The sequence below is a fragment of the Gopherus evgoodei genome, chromosome 7 (assembly GCF_007399415.2).
Source record: "Gopherus evgoodei ecotype Sinaloan lineage chromosome 7, rGopEvg1_v1.p, whole genome shotgun sequence".
NCBI classification, from domain to species: domain Eukaryota; kingdom Metazoa; phylum Chordata; order Testudines; family Testudinidae; genus Gopherus; species Gopherus evgoodei.
Window position 1 is genome coordinate 44,184,064 of NC_044328.1, and position 21,998 is coordinate 44,206,061.

At 44.9% G+C, this 21,998-nt stretch overlaps 1 protein-coding gene across 2 annotated transcripts in view; it reads left to right on the plus strand.

Annotated features, from left to right (window-relative positions):
• Positions 1-21,998, plus strand: part of AIFM2 (apoptosis inducing factor mitochondria associated 2) — a 39,642-nt gene that overhangs the window by 13,388 nt on the left and 4,256 nt on the right. The window contains exons 4-7 of one of the 2 annotated variants that reach the window (XM_030571228.1): positions 270-389; positions 7,490-7,582; positions 8,069-8,177; positions 21,108-21,260. In XM_030571228.1, coding sequence (XP_030427088.1) covers positions 270-389; positions 7,490-7,582; positions 8,069-8,177; positions 21,108-21,260 — 475 coding nt within the window. The remainder of the gene's footprint in view (positions 1-269; positions 390-7,489; positions 7,583-8,068; positions 8,178-21,107; positions 21,261-21,998) is intronic. The other variant, XM_030571229.1, reaches the window with a different exon arrangement.

Below are 21,998 nucleotides of genomic sequence, written 5' to 3' on the forward strand. Positions count from 1 at the left end.
CATAGTGATTGCACCTAGGAAGGAGGCTGTGATATCCCATTACTGAGAATCGCCCAGTCCCCATTCATATCTTCAGATTCAATACAGGTAAACAATTACATGAATCATTTAGTTCTGCAAAAGATGTTTGTTTTTGAACTGAGTGTTGCTATTTAGTTCCAGGGCAGGAGGATGTGTCGGAACACTACTTGCAAAGCGACTCCAGTGTTCGGTATCCTTTACCTTGGACTTCTCAAAGTGATGTCTGATCCCACTCTCTCCCTTTGTAGGAACTTTTCTACTCTCACCTCATCCTTGCTACAGGCAGTGATGGGCCTTTTCCTGGGAAGTTTAACCAGATCATTGACGTGGAAACTGCCATTCAGACTTATGAAGACATGGTCAAGGAGGTGAGACTGAAAACCATCAGTGGAAAAAGTGGTGGGTGGCTCTGTCCTTTTGAGAAAGATGCAAGAAATTATAGTTATGGTGAGAGCTTGTTGGTATCCAGATGAGGGAAGATGAAACTAACAAGTGCTGGCAACATCCAGATTTGGAGTTCAGGGGAGAGTGAGGTGTTATAATGCAGTGGCGCTTGGATCAGAGGGGGGGCTAGCAAAATGGATACATTTTATTTAAGTCAGATTGAAGGTTTTTTTCTTTTTAAAAATGAAACTTGAATTATTTATAATTTTAGACCTTAACATATTTTGCATTAGTTTCAAAACTTTTAAATAAATGCTGAATCCATGATCCTCCATCAAAAGTTGAGTTAAAAGCTGCTTTTTAGAGGGAACCAGGGGAAAAACATTCGGACTTCTGAGATCAACCTTCATAAATATGGCACAATGGTCCATGTAGTGTATTAAAGGATTGACCTTGTGAGGAACCCTGTGTGTGTGCTTATGGGTGTGAGAAACTGGTAAACTCATCACAGGTGTTGGGACACAGCCTCACTCATTCTCCAGGAGACACCATCATGTATCTCATCAGGATCATCCACTGAGCCCACCTAGGTGGTGATCTACTCTTATTTATAGTGTCTCCCTACCTGAGTGCTGATAAGCTCCGATCTCAAATTAGGAATACTGTATGACTCCACCCACCATCAAAACTTTCCAGCTCATGGAAAAACATGGATCTGCCCAGTAACTACCAGCCCTTGCTTCTAGATGGTTCTGGGCACTTCAAGTAAATGGCCTTGCTTATTTATGCAGACAGATATAAATCTATTAATTTCTCAACTGCCTCCTCCTGTCTCTAAACAAATAAAATATTGGAGTGCAAAAGAGATTTGGGTTACACAAGCAGAAGTCTTGGATTGTAAATGTTTTGGTTTGTGTGGGGATGGGGCAGGCATGTGGTGCATTCAGGGGTGCATGCTGCACCCTACACATATTGTAGTAACCTTTGTACAAAATATGCTTTTTGAGCATCATCTGAACTAACTCACTAAACTTCGGTAATATCATGATGAAATATGTGTAGTAACAAAATTGAAATTAGATTTGAAATGTATTTACAAGTCTGCGTAAACCAGTTTCTCAAAGACAAAGGACAAGCTGATGCCTCTAAATGGGTGTCAGAGTTAATGTGCAATCTCCTGTCAAGTGGCCATTGTATGGCAAGAAAGAGGAAGCAGGAATAAACAGATCTGGATCTTAGAAAACATGAAATCTTTCACCATGAGACTTCATAACTCCAGCCTCACAGCAGTAATAAACTTTGTTAAACCTCAGGAAAATGCATTTCAGAGGGGAACAGGACTACAAAGTGAGGGGCAAAAAAGACGGTTACTCACCTTGTAACTGTTGTTCTTCGAGATGTGTTGCTCACATCCATTCCAGTTAGGTGTGCGCGCCGCGCGTGCACGTTCGTCGGAAACTTTTTACCCTAGCAACTCCAGTGGGCCGGCAGGTCGCCCCCTGGAGTGGCGCCGCCATGGCGCCCAATATATATCCCTGCCGGCCCGCCCGCTCCTCAGTTCCTTCTTGCCGGCTACTCCGACAGTGGGGAAGGAGGGCGGGTGTGGAATGGATGTGAGCAACACATCTCGAAGAACAACAGTTACAAGGTGAGTAACCGTCTTTTCTTCTTCGAGTGATTGCTCACATCCATTCCAGTTAGGTGACTCCCAAGCCATACCTAGGCGGTGGGGTCGGAGCGAGAAGTCGCGGCATGGAGCACTGCAGTTCCGAAGGCCGCATCCTCTCTCGACTGCTGTACCAGGGCGTAGTGCGAAGCAAAGGTGTGGACCGATGACCAGGTCGCTGCCCGACAGATTTCCTGGATGGGCACACGGGCAAGGAAAGCCAGCGACGACGCCTGCGCCCTGGTAGAATGCGCAGTCACACGGCCCGTAGGGACATGGGCCAAGTCATAACAGGTCCTGATACAGGACGTAACCCACGAGGATAACCTCTGGGAGGAGATAGGAAGCCCTTTTATACGGTCCGCTACCGCCACGAAAAGCTGGGGGGATTTGCGGAAGGGTTTGGTCCTCTCTATGTAGAACGCGAGAGCTCTACGGACATCCAGCGAGTGGAGCTGCTGCTCCCTGCCTGAGGAGTGAGGTTTTGGGAAAAAAAACCGGGAGGAAAATCTCTTGGTTGACGTGGAAGGCTGAGACCACCTTGGGTAGAAAGGCAGGGTGTGGTCTAAGCTGTACCTTGTCTTTGTGGAAGACCGTATATGGGGGGTCTACCACAAGGGCTCGGAGTTCCGACACCCGTCTAGCTGAGGTGATAGCTACTAGAAAGGCAGCCTTCCAAGAGAGGTAAAGCAGGGAGCAAGCAGCTAACGGCTCAAAGGGGGGCCCCATGAGCCGGGACAATACCAGGTTAAGATCCCAGGTTGGAGCAGGGGGACGGACGTTAGGGAATAACCGTTCCAGCCCTTTAAGAAATCTCGACACCGTCGGGTGAGAAAAGACGGAGCGACCGTCCGCACCCGGGTGAAAGGTGGAGATAGCTGCCAGATGGACTCGCAACGACGATAAGGCCAGACCACGTTCTTTGAGGGACCAAACATAGTCTAAGATTTCGGATACCGAAACTTCCATAGGGCGGAGATTTCTCTCTACGCACCAACAGGAGAAGCGTTTCCATTTTGCCGAATATGTGGCTCTTGTGGACGGTTTCCTGCTGCTCAAGAGCACCTCTCTCACAGGCGTGGAGCAGCGCAGCTCGGAACCAGTTAGCCACGCAGGAGCCACGCCGCTAGGTGCAGCGACTGCAGGTCTGGGTGACAGAGAGACCCGTGGTCCTGGGTAATCAGGTCCGGATGAAGGGGCAGGGGAACTGGGTCGGCTACGGCCAAGTCTAGCAGCATGGTGTACCAGTGCTGTCTGGGCCATGCCGGGGCCACCATGATCACACGAGCCCTGTCTCTGCGCACCTTCAGGAGGACCTTGTGAACCAGAGGGAACGGAGGAAACGCATAGTACAGGTGGGTCGACCACTGGATGAGGAAGGCATCCGCTATCGACCCCGGCTCCCTGCCCTGAAAGGAGCAGAACGCTTGGCACTTCCTGTTCCCCTTGGACGCAAAGAGGTCCACCCGGGGATAACCCCACCTCCGGAAAATGGAGAGAGCGACGTCCGGGCGAAGGGACCACTCGTGTGACAGGAAGGATCTGCTCAATCGATCCGCCAGCGTGTTCCGTACTCCGGGAAGGAAGGAAGCCCTGAGGTAAATGGAGTGGGCTACGCAATACTAATTTAACAACTATATAGAACTAGAGATAAGCGATAAACAAGCGATAGAAACTAGGAGAGCTAGGGACGTGGAGGACAGCTATGCCGCGCTCCACAGTTCCAACGACCGACACGGCGGTAAGAAGGAACTGAGGAGCGGGCGGGCCGGCAGGGATATATATTGGGCGCCATGGCGGCGCCACTCCAGGGGGCGACCTGCCGGCCCACTGGAGTTGCTAGGGTAAAAAGTTTCCGACGAACGTGCACGCGCGGCGCGCACACCTAACTGGAATGGATGTGAGCAATCACTCGAAGAAGAACACCTGAGATATCTTGTCCTGTAAATTTTTTTTTTTTCACTTAAGACAACAAAAGGAACAGCCTTTGGGAGCAGATCCAGGCCTGAGAATTTGGTCAGCCATGTTACTGGGAACATGTAGTAAGGGACTTCATCTTGAACTAAACCTAGTTTAACTTTCAGTACTAGGAAGTGTTTTATCTTATAACCAATTGAGTTTGAGCTCTTATTCTTGTATTCAAAACTTAACTACAATGAGAGAAACTTTTTATTTTTAAATTAAACTAATCCAGTATTGGCTAAACTGAACTGTGTGGGTAACTCCATTTATGGTAGCAAATTGTTTAATATTGATCCCTTTACCAGGGCAACAGATCCAGTATCTGGACTGTTCAGGAGAGCTCTAGACAGGACAGAACATATATTTTGGGGGAAAATCCAGGACTGGGATTGTGCTGAGGTCACTCTGCAAGTGCAAACCGCAGCTGGTGGAAGCCAGAGCATGACTGGTGTGTGGCTGACAGGCTGCAACTACACACAGACACTCAGGGTGTAACCTGCATACTAGAAGGCTGTTTGTGAGTGGCTCAGGTGGGAGCGCTACAGCAGTAGAGCACTGTGAGGCACCCAAGTTTGCAGGGCATGGGTGACACAGCCCCTGACTGGTCTGGAGGGTACCCTGGAATGTCATGAGGGGAGTTCCATAACGAAGGAGAGAGAGCAGAGTGTGCAATCAGAAAGGAGCAACACTGGTGTCAAAGCAGGATGGTGGAGGGGGGGAAGCATTCTTCAGAGTGCAGTCTCTAGTGTTGATTTCAACACCTGAGAACTGTGGGGGTGGGGAGAATAGGGAAGGCCTGCCATGGCTGCGGATCATAGAGAGATCCTATCTGGGAAAACTTTCAAGAAATTCCTGTACCTCTGAGTAAAAAGGAACCTGCCAAATGTAAACAGAGCTCCAGGGCCTGATTGTCAGAACAAGACACTGAAAAATGCTCTTCAGAAGGCAGTGACTTTGTTTAGCATGTCTACATCAATTTGGATCAACTGGTTAGCAAACTTTATTTTTGCCTCAATCTTATGGACTGCCCACCATGTCTTACTGTGCTAGTAAACATAGATGGTCATAAGCTTACCTTTTAAATGGATTACTTGTGCATTTCAAAATGTTAGCATTCAAAATATAATTGGTATGCTAGTTTTTTGTGGGAATATATCAATTTCACTTTTACTGTTGCTGCTGGACTTCTGAAATGATCTCTTATTGCTCAGTATAATCCAACATCCTAGTTCAACTATTCCTGTTCAAAGTTTTATTAGGCATTTATGAATTTAAACCTTTAAACGCAAGATGTTTTATGTTGCTAGGGTTAAGGGTTTAAATAGATAGATAGATAACCCTTTATTTAATTTCCCTATAAAACTGGGTTTAGACTCATTTAAACAGTGGTACACACAGCTGCAGTAGGAGGGAATCTCTCGTTTTTTTTTAAAGCTGTGGATTGAGTAATACTCAGTGACTGACTTTACCATTTTGTTTCAGGGCCTAGCTTAGATATACACTAAGAGGTTATGAATTTCCATCATCTGCTGGAATCACTAGCAGTGCTGCAATTAAACATACAGTCAGTTTCTTGTACCAGAGACTTTCTTCATCCAATAAACCCATGGTAATCAGGACCAGCAAATTCCAGCAAGACTATATAAGTGAAAAGATGACATGGTTCATTTATGCAACAAGTTCTCCTTTTCATCTAGTTCAGAACAAATACTTCATTAGCCTGGTCCGTGATGATTGAATCATGTCACTCTCCACCCAGCAAGCAGACATTGCTGGAAGACTTCTGGATACAGTATATGAGAAGGAAACTGAACAGTGTGCAAAAAATTGACAGGAAGCTTGTTAATCTGAGTCTTGATGGGTGGAACAGTGTATACAATGGTCCAGTAATATGTGCTTGAGACAACCCTATCTTCTGTTGTCAAACTTACAGCAACAATTGGACACTGCCTATACAGCAGAATACTTACAAGTAGCAGTAAAAACAATAACTGAACAAAAATTCAAGTGTCAAGTATATAGTTTTGTCACAGATAATACTGCAAATGTAACACAGATGAAAAGAAATCTAGAAGAAAATGAAGGGAATCTGAAACTTATAACGTGTGCAGTACTCATTTGATGTACCTTTTAACCAAGACTCAAGTACAACTCTAGGAATTAAGGAAAATTTTGAAATTGCAAAATACTTCCCATAATTACCTTGCTTCAGCTTCACTGAAGAGAGCAGGAAGATCCAAACTAATTCTCCAGGTCTACCCTTGCAGGCCCAATGCCAGTTCAGTGTGTCCTTCTTCCTTAGAGAAGGAGTCCTTCCACTCCCTCTCCTCAGAGCTGTTGAGTCACTACTCCCAGGCTTTACTTAGCTGGAGCTCAGCTCTCAGGCTCTGACTGCCAAACTCCCTTGATATCAGAGTCTTGCTCCTGCCTTGGCAGGCTACTCTCAGTTCTCCTACCTAGGGCTGCTCCCCAGTGTCAATCTTCTCTGAAGAGCCTGGCCTCTGCCACTACTACCCTAGCCTCCTGTTGCTTTTATAATGGTGTGACTCCTTAACAATAATTGGCTGGCACCAGGCCTTCCAACCCTAATGGGCAAGCCATCCTGCTAAACACCTCTTTGGTGATATCACAGTCAGGCATCAGCCCAGGCTGCACAGTTGGGATCTCATCCTGAAAGAAGAAAATTCCTCTACCCATTATGTTAAAGTGCGATGATTTTTAAAGCAGGACATGTAAAATGCTGGACCCACCTGATTCCATAGCAGCCCACTTCCCTTTTGACTATTAATTGATCATCCTCCAAGTACTGTTTTTCATAGTGGAAAGACATATTGCACAACACTTCTGCACCATTCCTTTCCCCTGCCCCCAGCTTATTTTTTCTTTTTAGATCTAAATGAGTGGGCCTTGGATTCTGATGGTAGTAAAAGTGTGCATTAATAGGGGATAGGTGCACTTCTTGGGTAGATGAAGGCATACCACCTTATGCTTCATAACAGGCTCCAGGATGCAATGTTGTCCTACTAATGAGTATCTTGGAGTGGCTTATTGTTCCAGTAAAAATTCACCTGAAATCTGGTAAACAAGCTGCATTTGGTGGTTGCCAGCCCTTCCCTAGGACTCGGGTATCCTATCAATGCTTCCTGTTGAAATACAAGATTTTTTTTTTTTTTGAGGGCCAAAACTGCCAAGGGTGTTTCAAGGGTAGGATGGGATCTAGAAGGAGCTTTTGGTGGGACAACTCCACCTCTCATTCCAGAGGGTAGAAGATAAAGGATGTTCTATTGATAAATTTGTGTGGACTCCACTTTAATAAGGTCTTCCTACAAGTTGAGAAGGTGCACGGCTGGTGCTGCCAGAATGAGTGTTCTGGCTGAATGCCTCATTCTAGGTTACCTTATGTATGAAATAATGCAACAAGGAGATATGAGTTTGTTTGTTTATTGGTTTTGCAAGCTCCAAAAATCTCGACGTATCGTGATAGTAGGCGGTGGTGCTGCTGGAGTGGAGATGGCTGCAGAGATTAAAACAGAATATCCAGCCAAAGAGGTACAAGAAACAACTTACACAATAATTAATGCTCCACCAGCTGCTTCCTCCATCTGGTGACTTAAATGTGTTCTTTCACAATGCCCCGCCTAGAGCAGTTTGGGTTGCCATAGCTAAAGTCCCTCACAACCATTTTCCATAGAGCCTCATATTCAGTAAGATTGGAAGTGGAGCAACTGTGAGCGCCCTCACAGCCAGCATTCCTGCAGTGCATCCTGGTGCTGGGGTTGGCTGCAAGCAGACTAGCTTAGTGTTCTTCCCGAGATCCTCCACTCACTCATCCACCCTACTCTGCCTTTGTTGCCGAGAAATGCATGCTGAAAGCCAGAAGGCTAAGGCTTGGCTATTGCTTTTGCCTGCTTGCTGGGACAGCAGTCAGACACAAACCTGTTTAAATAGTATTTGTTCCTAGCTGACTCAGGTTTGTTTTTGTTTTCCTTTTTGTTTTTCCCCAGTTGGCTGTAGTTATTTTGCATTTGTCCGCAGGTCACCCTCATTCACTCAAAAATCGCACTGGCTGATGTGGAGCTTCTACCAAGTGTCCGGCAGGTGGTGAAGGAGATTCTTCTCAACAAAGAAGTGCGTCTCTTGTTAAGTATGTCTAAACCAATTTCATTTAATATTTCTCTAACTCAGATCGAGACTCTAAAAATCCTCAAAGCTTCCTCCCCTACTCCCCCATCTCTAGCTCCTTCTCTTATAAGGAACTGTTGTCTCTGATGCTTGTTTTTGGTAAGGAAGACTGAACAGGGCTCTCATAGACTTTAAGGACAAAAGGGACCATTATGATCATCTAGTCTGACTTCCTGCACAACACAGGCCACAGAATCTCACCCACTCACTCCTGTAACAACCCCCTAACCTATGTCTGAGTTACTGAAGTCCTCAAATCATGGTTTAAAGATCTAAAGGTGCACAGAATCCTCCAGCAAGTAACCCGTGCCCCACACTGCAGAGGAAGGCAAAAAACCTCCAGGGCCTCTGCCAGTCTGCCCTGGAGGAAAATTCCTTCCCGACCCCAAATATGGCCATCAGCTAAACCCTGAGCATGTGGGCAAGACTCACCAGCCAGACACCCAGGAAAGAATTCTATGTAGTAACAGATCCCACCCCATCTAACATCTCATCACAGGTCATTGGGCATATTTACTGCTAATAATCAAAGATCAATTAATTGGCAAAAGTAGGCTATCCCATTATACCATCCCCTCCATAAACTTATCAAGCTTAGTCTTGAAGACAGATATGTCTTTTGACCCCATTACTCCCCTTGGAAGGCTGTTCCAGAACTTCACTCCTCTAATGGTTAGAAACCTTTGTCTAATTTCAAGTCTAAACTTCCTAATGTCCAGTTTATATCCATTTGTTCTTGTGTCCACATTGGTACTGAGCTTAAATAATTCCTCTTCCTCCCTGAAATTTATCCCTCTGATATATCTGTGGAGAGCAATCATATCTCCCCTCAGCCTTCTTTAGGTTAGGCTAAACAAGCCAAGCTCTGAGTCTCCTTTCATAAGACAGGTTTTCCATTCCTCGGATCATCCTATTAGCCCTTCTCTATACCTGTTCCAGTTTGAATTCATCCTTCTTAAACATGGGAGACCAGAAGTGCACACAATATTCCAGATGAGGTCTCACCAGTGCCTTGTATAATGGTACTAACACCTCCATATCTTTACTGGAAAAACCTTGCCTGATGCATCCCAAGACCGCATTAGCTTTTTTAACGGCCATATCACATTGGCAGCTCATAGTCATCCTGTGATCAATCAATATGCCAAGGTCCTTCTCCTCCTCTGTTAATTCCAATTGATGCATGCCCAATTTAAACAAAAATTCTTTTTATTAATCCCTAAATGCATGACCTTGCACTTTTCAATATTAAATTTCATCCTGTTACTATTACTCCAGTTTACAAGATCATCCAGATCTTCCTGTATGATATCCAGGTCCTTCTCTGTATTAGCAATACCTCCCAGCTTTGTGTTATCCGCAGACTTTATTAACAGATTCCCACTTTTTGTATCAAGGTCAGTAATATAAAGATTAAACAAGATTGGCCCCAAAACCGATCCCTGAGGAACTCCAGTAGTAACTTCCTTCCAGCCTGACAGTTCACCTTTCAGTATGAGCCATTGTAGTCTCCCCTTTAACCAGTTCCTTATCCATCTTTCAGTTTTCATGTTGATCCCCATCTAGCTAATAATTCGCCATGTGGAACCATATCAAATGCCTTACTGAAATCGAGGTAAATTAGATCCACTGCATTTCCTTTGTCTAAAAAATTGTTACCTTCTCAAAAGAAGATCAGGTTGGTTTGGCATGATTTACCTTTTGTAAAACCATATTGTATTTTGTCCCAATTGCCATTGATCTCAATATCCTTAACTACTTTCTCCTTCAAATTTTTTTCCAAGACCTCCTGGCATGCTGCAGATGTCAAACAGGCCTATAGCTACCCGAATCACTTTTTTTTCTTTCTTAAAAATAGGATCTATGTTAGCAATTCTCCAGTCATATGGTACAACCCCTGAGTTTACAGATTCATTAAAAATTCTTGCTAATGGGTTTACAATTTCATGTGCCAGTTCCTTTAATATTCTTGGATGAAAATTCTGCTCCCCCCTCCCCCCGCAACATCCCGATTTCGTCCCATTTAAGCTGTTCAAGATCGGCTTTTACCTCGGATGTGGTAATATCTACCTCCATATCCTCGTTCCCATTTGTCACCCTACCATTATCCCTAAGCTCCTCATTAAAGACTGAGACAAAGTATTTGTTTAGATATTGGGCCATGCCTAGATTATCCTTAACCTCCACTCCATCCCCAGTGTTTAGTGGTCCCACTTCTTTCTTTGTTTTCTTCTTATTTATATGGCTATAGAACCTTTTTACTATTGGTTTTAATTCCCTTTGAAAGGTCCAACTCTACATGGCTTTTGGCCTTTCTCGCTTTATCCCTACATGTTCTGACCTCAATAAGGTAGCTTTTCTTGCTAATCCCTCCCATCTTCCACTCCTTGTAGGCTTTCTGCTTTTTCTTAATCACCTCTCTGAGATGCCTGGTCTACAACTCCTGCCTATGAATTTTTTTCCCCTTTCTTGGGATGCAGGCTTCTGATAGTTTCTGCAACTGTGGCATGAAGTAATTCCAGGCCTCCTCTGCCTTTAGAGCTACGAGTTCTTCAGTCCAATCCACTTCCCCTAACTAATTTCCTTAATTCTTTAAAATTAGCCCTTTTGAAATAAAAAACCCTAGTCCCAGATCTATTTTTGTTTATCCTTCCATCTAGTTTGAACTGAATTGGCTCATGATCACCCAAACCAGGGTTGTCCCTACAACCATTCTTCTATGAGGTCCTCACTACTCACCAAAACGAAATCTAAAATGGCATTCCCTCTTATTGGTTCTTCAACTACTTGGTGAAGGAATCCATCAGCTATTGCATCCATGAAAATCTGAGCCCTATTACTATTATTAGCACTTGTCCTCCAGTCTATATCTGGGAAGCTAAAGTCTCCCATGATCACAAAATTCCCATTAGTATTTACTTCATTAAAAACATTAAAGAGGTCTCTATCCATATCCAAATCGGATCCCGGTGGTCTGTAGCACACCAAAGCACTATCCCAAGGGAGGCTCTAGTAGCTTTCTTTTCCAATTTGATTTTGTCCAGACAGACTCTTATCCATTCCATCACTTCTTATTTCTTTACAGTTAACGTCATCATTGATATAGAATGCTACTCCACCACCTTTGCCTTTATTTCTGTCTTTCCTAAACAACACATACCCTTCAATATCTGTACTCCAGTCATGACTACTATTCGTCCATGTTTCTGTTATCTCTATAATATCTGGTTTCATTTCCTGCACCAGTAGCTCTAGTTCCTCCATTTTGTTACGTAGGCTCCTCGTACAAACATCTTAATTTTTGCCATTTGCCTTCACTGACATTCTTTACCTGATTAGGCACAGACATTCTACCACCAGTGTCACCTATTAGACTGGTATCTACACTACCCTTCCTCCTTATGTCCATTCTCCTGCCCACGGCTGTATCCTCTCTTACTTTGTTTTCTTCCCTCTCAATGTTAAATTACGGCATGGAGATTACTTGGACATCTCCCAACTATCTCCCCCAAATTCCTAGTTTAAAGCTCTCTTACAGTTGTGCCAGCCTCCATCCTAGAAGTCTATTTCCCTCCTTACTCAGGTGAAGTCCATCCCGAGAGAACAGTCCTCTGTCCATGAATGCTTCCCAGTGGCCATACATCCCAAAGCCCTCCTTATAGCACCACTGCCTGAGCCATATGTTGATCGCCATAATCTTGTCACACCTGTGTTGCCCTTCTCTAGGAACAGGCAGAATCCCACTGAAGCCTGAGCCTAAGCCCATCTCAAGCCAAGTAACTCTCACCCTGTCCCTCCTTGCACTTCTGCAGCCTTAGCACCTTTCTGAGCTCCAGCCCTATCATTTCAGTGTCTCCATCTCAACTGAGCGCCCTCTGCCATACCAACTCAGTGCCTCCCTCTCACCCTAAACCTTGTTCCTGCTTATGCCACATCAGCCCCGCCCTCTCACCCCCAACGCCTATTCCCACTTCTGCCACCTCAGCATCTCCTTTGCACCTTCCTTTATAAAGAAAATAAATATTAATATTCAATGAATAAGAAACTAAATCTGAATGGCTGGGACAAAATTTTGACTATCTGTGACTTCTTGGGTCACCCTCACAGTGACCCAACCATGCAAATGTTATATGTTTTGAAGTAGATGTGACACGCTATTCTCTAACCCAAAGGTTTTATTTCTGCATAATTTGCTGCTACATACCATACCACACCTTCTACTTTACAAATAGCACTTGAATGAGGAAATGGGTTTTGAGTGGCTATACATGATATAATACCTCTTGGGTCACCTCAGGTGGCACACCCTAACTTTTAGGGTGTGTTTACCCTTGGAGCTGAGGGTGTGATTTCTTGCTTGCATAAACATAGTTGTACTAGCTCTCACTGAGCAAGCCCTCTACATATAGCAGTGTAGCTGGGGTAGCATGGGTAGCAGTGAACAGCAGCATAGGCCATGCCAAGTGCAAACCCGCCTGAACCCCCGGGCATGTAGTCAGCGTGCCTATCCCGTCCTGCTGTTCACCAGGACTCTCACTACCTTGGCTACACTATTTTTTTAGTGCAGGGGTCGGTAACCTTTCAGAAGTGCTGTGCTAAGTCTTCATTTATTCACTCTGATTTAAGGTTTTGCGTGCCAATAATACATTTTAACGTTTTTAGAAGGTTTCTTTCTATAAGTCTATAATATCTAACTAAACTATTGTTGTATGTAAAGTAAATAAGGTTTTTAAAATGTTTAAGAAGCTTCATTTAAAATTAAATTAAAATGCAGAGCCCCCTGGACCGGTGGCCAGGACCTGGGCAGTGAGTGCCACTGAAAATCAACTTGTGTGCCGCAGGTAGCCTACCCCTGTTTTAGTGCACTAACTCAATGGAATTGTTTAGTCTGCAGAAGAGAACAATGAGGGGAGATTTGATAGCTGCTTTCAACTACCTGAAAGGGGGTTCCAAAGAGGATGGATCTAGACTGTTCTCAGTGGTAGCAGACAACAGAACAAGGAGTATCAGAGGGGTAGCCGTGTTAGGTTGGATCTGTAAAAGCAGCAAAGAATCCTGTGGCATCTTATAGACTAACAGACGTTTTGGAGCATGAGCTTTCGTGGGTGAATACCCACTTCGTCGGATGCATGTAGTGGAAATTTCCAGCGGCAGGTATATATATGCAAGCAAGCTAGAGATAACGAGGTTAATTCAATCAGGGAGGATGAGGCCCTGTTCTAGCAGTTGAGGTGTGAAAACCAAGGGAGGAGAAACTGGTTTTTTAGTTGGCAAGCCATTCAAAGTCTTTGTTTAATCCTGAGCTGATGGTGTCAAATTTGCAGATGAATTGAAGCTCAGCAGTTTCTCTTTGAAGTCTGGTCCTGAAGTTTTTTTGCTGCAGGATGGCCACCTTAAGGTCTGCTATTGTGTGACCAGGGAGGTTGAAGTGTTCTCCTACAGGTTTTTGTATATAGCCATTCCTAATATCTGATTTGTGTCCATTTATCCTTTTCCAGTTGTGCAATTTCTGCCTGTGCATGTCGGCGGAAGCATTCAATGTATAGGTCCAGACTGTCATTTCGACCCTCAGGAGGAGTCCATGTGGAGTTCTTCTTGTGCTTGTGCTTCTTGTGGCTCCACTGGCCATCACATACAGTCCCCAGCTAAAACCCCTCCAACGCATCATCAGGGATCTACAAGCCATCCTGGACAATGATCCCACACTTCCACAGGCCTTGGGTGGCAGGCCAGTCCTCGCCCACAGACAACCTGCCAACCTGAAACATATTCTCACCAGTAACTGCACACCGCACCATAGTAACTCTAACTCAGGAACCAATCCATGCAACAATCCTCGATGCCAACTCTGCCCACATATCTACACCAGCGACACCATCACAGGACCTAACCAGATCAGCCACACCATCACCGGTTCATTCACCTGCACGTCCACCAGTGTAATATACGCCATCATATGGCAGCAATGCCCCTCTGCTATGTACGTCGGCCAAACTGGACAGTCGCTACGGAAAAGGATAAATGGACACAAATCAGATATTAGGATATATTGCTTGCATATGTATACCTGCCCCTGGAAATTTCCACTACATGCATCCGACGAAGTGGGTATTCACCCACGAAAGCTCATGCTCCAAAACGTCTGTTAGTCTATAAGGTGCCACAGGATTCTTTGCTGCTTTTATAGAACAAGGAGTAATGGTCTCAAGTTGCAGTGGGGGAGGTTTAGGTTGGATATTAGGAAAAACTTTTTCCCTCGGAAGGTGGTGAAGCACCGGAACGGGTTACCTTGGGAGATAGTAGAATCTCCTTCGAGGTTTTTAAGGTCAGGCTTGACAAAGCCCTGGCTGGGGTGATTTAGTTTGGGGATTGGCCCTGCTTTGAGCAGGGGGTTGGACTAGATGACCTCCTGAGGTCCCTTCCAACCCTGACATTAAAAAACAAAAACAAAAAGAAACAAAAAAAAGAAACAAAATGTAGAGATGAAGTGCATGTATCTCAGCCCACAGTTTTGGGGTGAGAAGCGGCTAAGGTGGGGATAAACCCCTCCAAAATACGTGAGAGATCTTACATTGGAAAAAGGGAGTTGTTGCCACAGGCAGTGGAGAGAACCATTTTTGCACTGGCAGAGCTGGTCCTGTGAGCCACGCATGCCTTCACCATTTCTCATCTCTCTGCATTCAAATCAGCTGCTTCCTCCTCCTCCAGGAGCCAGCGAACAGAGCTGCTAACAGGGGAGTTCCAGTGGGAGTTCCCGGGGGGAGGTCACAGGGGAGACCAAGGCACAGAGACCAGGAAGTCAGACAAGGGAAGGGGCAAGAGTCCAGTGCTCATTGGTGGCCTGTGGTATGGTGTGAGGCGTGGACTGCCAGGCACAGAGTGGGACGGATATGACGGAGGCAGAGGCAGCAGGTAGAGACATGCTGAGGATGACCGGATGCGGTAGCTGTGGCATGTACATGGTCCTGGAGGGGGCACCTGAAAGGAGTTATGTCTGCATGAAGTGCCGCCTGATAGAGCTGCTGGAAGAAAAGATAAGAGGACTGGAGATGCAAGTGGAAACCCTGGCTGAGTTTAGAAGGGGGTTTGAGCGGATGATGGAACACAGACATGATGAGGCGCAGGGGACAAGCCCAGACGAGCGGATGGAAGCAGGACCAAAGAACTCTGAGGAGGGGCTGCCTGGTGAGGAAAGTGGACGGTGGAAACATGTGACTAGGAGAACCAGGCAGAGGAAAAGACGGGCCAGCGATGGAGAAATAGAACTCAGGAACAGGTTTGCTGAGTTGGGAAATGAAGATGGAGCACAGCAGGCTGCTGAAGGAGAGAGGGCAAGGAAAAAGAGACGAGCAGCTAGTCCTGCAGAAGGAGGGGAGGAGTCGATGGAGGCGGCACCAAGTATGAGCCCTAGGAGGATTGTAAAGGCGAATACAAATTGCGAGGGCTTGCGGCAGGCTGGTGTGGGGGATAGACCGGAGAATCAAACTGTCGCCGGAAAAGGCAAGTCTACGTGATTGGAGACTCTTTACTGAGAAGAATAGACAGGCCTGTAACTAGACCTGATCGGGAGAACAGAAGGGTGTGCTGTCTGCCAGGGGCTAAGATACAGGATGTGGACCTGAGGCTGAATAGGATCATTGCAGGAGCGGGAAAAAATCCGTTGATTGTCCTTCATGTGGGAACGAATGATACGGCTAGTTACTCGCTGGACTGTATCAAGGAGGATTATGCCAGACTGGGGAAGATGCTCAAAGAAATCGAGGCTCAGGTGATCTTCAGTGGGATTCTGCCGGTTCCTAGAGCAGGGCGACGAAGGAGTGACAAGATTATGGTGATCAACAGATGGCTCAGGCATTGGTGTTACAAGGCGGGCTTTGGGATGTACGGTCATTGGGAAGCATTTACGGACAGACAACTGTTCGCTCAGGATGGACTTCATCTAAGTAAGGAGGGAAACAGAATTCTAGGATGGAGGCTCGCCGACCTCATCAAGAGAGCTTTAAACTAGGAAGTTCGGGGAGATGGTTGGGAGATGTCCAGGAGATCTCCACGCCGGAATATAACCTGGAGAGGGAAGTAAACAAAGTGAGAGGGGATACCCTTGTGGACCAAAGAATTGATCCGAGGAGGAATAGTGGAGTAGGAACCAGATTAACGGGTGATGCTGGTGGTAGAAGGTCTGTGCACGACGGGGGAAAGAAAGTCATTGATGCTAAATGCCAAAAATTAAAATGTCTGTACACTAATGCGAGGAGCCTAGGTAACAAGATGGAGGAACTGGAGCTACTGGTGCAGGAAGTGAAACCGGATATCATAGGGATAACAGACACCTGGTGGAATAGTACTCATGACTGGAGTACAGGTATTGAAGGCTATGTGCTGTTTAGAAAAGATAGGAAGAAAGGCAAAGGTGGTGGAGTAGCCTTGTACATCAATGATGAGATTAACTGTAATGAAGTAAGAAGCGATGGAATGGATAAGACAGAGTCTGTCTGGGCAAAAATCACACTGGGTGAAAAAGCAACTAGAGCTTCCCCTGAGATAGTGCTTGGGGTGTGCTATAGACAGCCAGGATCTGATTTGGATATGGATAGAGACCTCTTTAATGTCTTTAATGAAGTAAACACAAAGGGGAAATGTGTGATTATGGGAGACTTCAACTTCCCGGATATAGACTGGAGGACGAGTGCTTGCAAGAATAATAGGCGTCAGATTTTTCTGGATGTGATAGCGGATGGATTTCTTCATCAAGTAGTTGAAGTACCTATGAGAGGGGATGCCATTTTAGATTTGGTTTTGGGGAGCAGTGAGGACCTCGTAGAAGAAATGGTGGTAGGGGATAACCTTGGTTCGAGTGATCATGAGCTGATTCAGTTCAAACTAGATGGGAGGATAAACAAATGTAGATCTCGGATTAGGGTTTTCGATTTCTCGAGGGCTAATTTTAAAGAGTTAAGGAAATTAGTTAAGGAAGTGGATTGGACGGAGGAACTTGCGGATTTAAATGCGGAGGAGGCCTGGAATTACTTTAAGTCGCAGCTGTGGAAATTGTCGGAAGCCTGCATCCCAAGAAAGGGGAAAAAAACCATGGGCAGGAGTTGCAGGCCAAACTGGATGAGCAAGCAACTCAGAGAGGGGATTAGGAGAAAGCAGAAAGCTTACAGGGAGTGGAAGAAAGGCGGGATTAGCAAGGGAAGCTACCTTGGTGAGGTCAGAACATGTAGGGATAAAGTGAGGAAGGCTAAAAGCCGCATTGAACTGGACCTTGCAAAGGGAATCAAAACCAATAGTAAAAGGTTCTACAGCCACATAAATAAGAAGAAAACAAAGAAAGAAGAAGTGGGGCCGCTATAGACTGAGGATGGAATGGAGGTTAAGGATAACCTAGGCATGGCCCAATATCTAAATAAGTACTTTGCCTCAGTTTTTAATAAGACAAGTGAGGAGTTTAGCGATGATGGAGGGATGATAAACGGGAATGTGGATATGGAGGTGGATATTACCGCATCTGAGGTAGAGGCCAAACTTGAACAGCTTGATGGGACAAAATCGGAGGGCCCGGACAATCTCCAGCCGAGGATATTAAAGGAACTGGCGCGTGAAATTGTGAGCCCGTTAGCGAGAATTTATAAGCAATCGATAAACTCGGGGGTTGTGCCGTACGACTGGAGGATTGCTAACGTAGTCCCTATTTTTAAGAAAGGGAAGAAAAGTGATCCGGGTAATTATAGGCCTGTTAGCTTGACGTCTGTAGTGTGTAAGGTCTTGGAAAAAATTTTAAGGGAGAAAGTAGTCAAGGACATAGAGGTCAGTGGTAATTGGGACGAACTGCAACATGGATTTACTAAAGGTAGATCGTGCCAAACCAATCTGATCTCCTTCTTTGAGAAGGTGACGGATTACTTAGATAAAGGAAATGCGGTAGATCTAATTTACCTCAATTTCAGTAAGGCGTTTGACACGGTTCCGCATGGGGAACTGTTAGTTAAATTGGAAAAGATGGGGATGAATATGAAAGTTGTAAGGTGGATAAGGAACTGGTTAAAGGGGAGACTCCAGCGGGTCGTCTTGAAGGGTGAACCGTCAGGCTGGAAGGAGGTTACTAGTGGAGTCCCTCAAGGATCGGTTTTGGGACCGATCTTATTTAACCTTTTTATTACTGACCTTGGCACAAAGAGCGGGAATGTGCTAATAAAGTTTGCAGATGACATGAAGTTGGGGGGTATTGCTAACACGGAGAAGGACAGGGATACTATTCAGGAAGATCTGGACCACCTTGTGAACTGGAGTAAGAGTAATAGGATGAAATACAATAGTGAAAAGTGCAAGGTCATGTACTTAGGGATTAATAATAAGAATTTTAGATATACGTTGGGGACGCATCAGTTGGAAGCGACGGAGGAGAAGGACCTTGGGGTATTGGTCGATAGCAGGATGACTATGAGCCGCCAATGTGATATGGCTGTTAAAAAAGCAAATGCGATTTTAGGATGCATTAGGCGAGATATTTCCAGCAAGGATAAGGAGGTGTTAGTACCGTTATATAAGGCGCTGGTGAGACCCCATCTGGAATATTGTGTGCAGTTCTGGTGTCCCATGTTCAAGAAGGATGAATTCAAACTGGAACAGGTCCAGAGACGGGCTACTAGGATGATCCGAGGAACGGAAAACCTGCCTTATGAAAGGAGACTCAAAGAGCTTGGCTTGTTTAGCCTGGCCAAAAGAAGGCTGCGGGGGGATAGGCTTGCTCTATATAAATATATCAGGAGGGTCAATGTTAGGGAGGGAGAGGAATTATTTAAGTTTAGTACTAATGTAGGCACGAGGACGAATGGGTACAAACTGGATATTAGGAAGTTTAGACTTGAAATTAGACGAAGGTTTCTAACCATTAGGGGAGTGAAGTTTTGGAACAGCCTTCCGAGGGAAGTAGTGGGGGCAAAAGACTTATCTGGCTTCAAGACTAAACTTGATAAGTATATGGAGGGGATGTTATGATGGGATCGTTTAATTTGGGCAATTGATCTTGGATTATCACCAGATAAGTCTGCTCAGTGGTTTGCGGGGAGATTTTGGATGGGATGGGATGGGATGGGAACTGAGTTACTGCAGAGAATTCCTTCTTGGGTGCTGGCGGGTAAGTCTTGCCCACATGCTCAGGGTTTAGCTGATCGCCATATTTGGGGTCGGGAAGGAATTTTCCTCCAGGGCGGATTGGCAGGGGCCCTGGAGGTTTTTCGCCTTCCTCTGCAGCGTGGGGCATGGGTCGCTTGCTGGTGGATTCTCTGCAGTTTGAGGTCTTCAAACCAGTTTTGAGGATTTCAATAACTCAGTCCTGGGTTAGGGGTTGTTATAAAAGTGGAAAGTGGATGGGTAGGGTTCTGTGGCCTGCCTTGTGCAGGAGGTCAGACTAGATGATCATATTGGTCCCTTCTGACCTATGAGTCTGAGTCCTTTCTGCCTGGGCTTTAGAATAATTGAGAGCACAGGAGGGACAGTCTCCTTGCTCAGTTTCCATCTGGCACCACAGTATCCCATGACAGCTGGGAGGAGCAATTACAGGAGAGTCCTGCTCAGCCCCTAAAGGTTTGGAATGGAGCATGCCAAGAGAGATGCATCTGACAATTTAACTGACACACTCTTAAGGCTCTACTGAGTATATGCAAACTGAGTTTTTCAGCATGGAGGGTCTAGAGTGTCTCAACAAAACAAGATGATGATTTTGTTTTTAACACTGATAAAAAAAGTGTCCCATTCCTCTCCCCCCCATCCCCCCCGGTCTTGTCTTCTGAAATTGCATGAACAATTTTAGCTGAAGCTTTGGGGAGAGAGAAAAAAAAATCAGTTTGATGGAGGCACCCAACGTGGAAAATTTCAGCCAAACAGTTTGGCAAAACTATATATAAGCAGTTGAAAAGAGGGTCTTAAAACAGTGCCAGGCTACCAGCTCTGCTTATTATCATATATATTGGCCAATGTTTTTAAACGTTAGGTCCTAAAGTTAGGTTCTGAAATTCACATTTCAATAGCAAAGTGATTTTCAAAGTTGTTGAGCATTGGCAGCTTTCATTGACTTCAATGGAAAGGAAGGGCACTGAGCATCACCCAAGGGGTACTCCGCATGCTACAGGATCAGGCTCTTCTGGGTAATGGAAAAGTGACTGGACTATCCACAGAGACAAGAGGCGTGGCCATTGGATGTGAAGGCACTTCACAGAAGATAAAAGGGACAGTGGGAATTCAGAATGAAAATGTGATAAACTCCAGGAAAGGAACAAATGGAGGGAACTAAATATGATTCTCTGAAATGAAACTTTGGGAGATATTTCAGTATGCCTTGTGTAGAACAGATATTGTAATCTGTGTTCTAAATGTACAATCTTTATAAAAGTATTTTTGTTAAAAATGACACATTTTGGACTCCTTAGGCTTTGGTGCCCAAGGAAGCAGCTTACGCTGCTTAGAGCAGCATTTCTCAACCACGCAGTGGTCTTCCAAGGAGTACACCAACTTATCTAGATATTTTGTCTAGTTCTACAACAAGCTACATAAAAAGCACTAGCTAAGTCAGTACAAACTAAAATTTCATGCAGACAATGACTTATTCTGATCTATACACTGAAATGTAAGTACAATATTTATATTCCAATTGATTTATAATTTATATGGTAAAAGTGAGACAGTAAGCAATTTCTCAGTAATAGTGTGCTGTGACCCTTTTGTATTTTTATGTCTGATTTTGTAAGCAAGTAGTTTTTAAGTGAGGTGAAACTTGGAGATATGCAAGACAAATCAGATTCCTGAAAGAGGTAAAAGGTTGAGTCATTGGCTTAGAGGGTAGCAACATCACTGCTCATGATCACAAAGACCTATATTCTGCTTCTTATGACAGGTGACAGAGTCAGCAACCTGCATATGCTGACTTTAAACCGATTCCAAGAGAATATGGCAGTCAAGACAGAAAAGGGCAGAGAGGTTGCTGCTGACATGGTGATTCTCTGCACTGGTATAAAGATCAATTCATCAGCATACAGCAGTGCATTTGGTAAGTTAAAACCATAGGACAGGGTGGGGCTAAGATTCTTCAGCACAGGTAATAAAATGTTTTAAACTTTCTCAATTCAATATTTTAGAGACAGTATACAAGTGGTATTGAAATTTAACTTGGTATAGTTAGAGCACATTTAATCTCTGTGGTTAAAGCTTATACTTCAAAAAAGAAAGTGGCCCTTTGGTGGAAGTTTGTGGAAGAGGGTATATATTTATGTACTAAGTGGTTTGTATTATTTCTTTGCCTTCCCCAACCATTAACTTTAGCTAGACACCCAATATATCCCACTATTGTTGTCCGGGGTGAAATCCTGGCCTCATTGAAGTCAACGGCAAAACTCCCACTGACTTCAGTAAGGCCAGAGTTTCACTCCTGCTGCTAAACTCATCTATCAGTGCACTACGGTCTTGAGCCCCCCCATCTCATCGTTCCAGTCCTGGAGCTATTCTATATAGAGAATGCCAAATGTGCTAACTTGTGATTTGGTAGCATAAGAACAAATAATCTCCATGAGCGCGATGAATCCATCAGTGTGCTGGTAATACTGTGCTCTAGAGACACAGCATTTGGAGGTGAATGGGGGAAATTAGGATGGAACTTCAGTAGCTGGTGCACTTAGCAGTGGGCCTGTAACACTTGTAGGACTCTCCACCTAAATGTGAAGGGTTAACCTCTACTAAAATGCCTGGGTGCAGATTTTCAGCTGTTATAACACCGTCACTGAAGTCAATG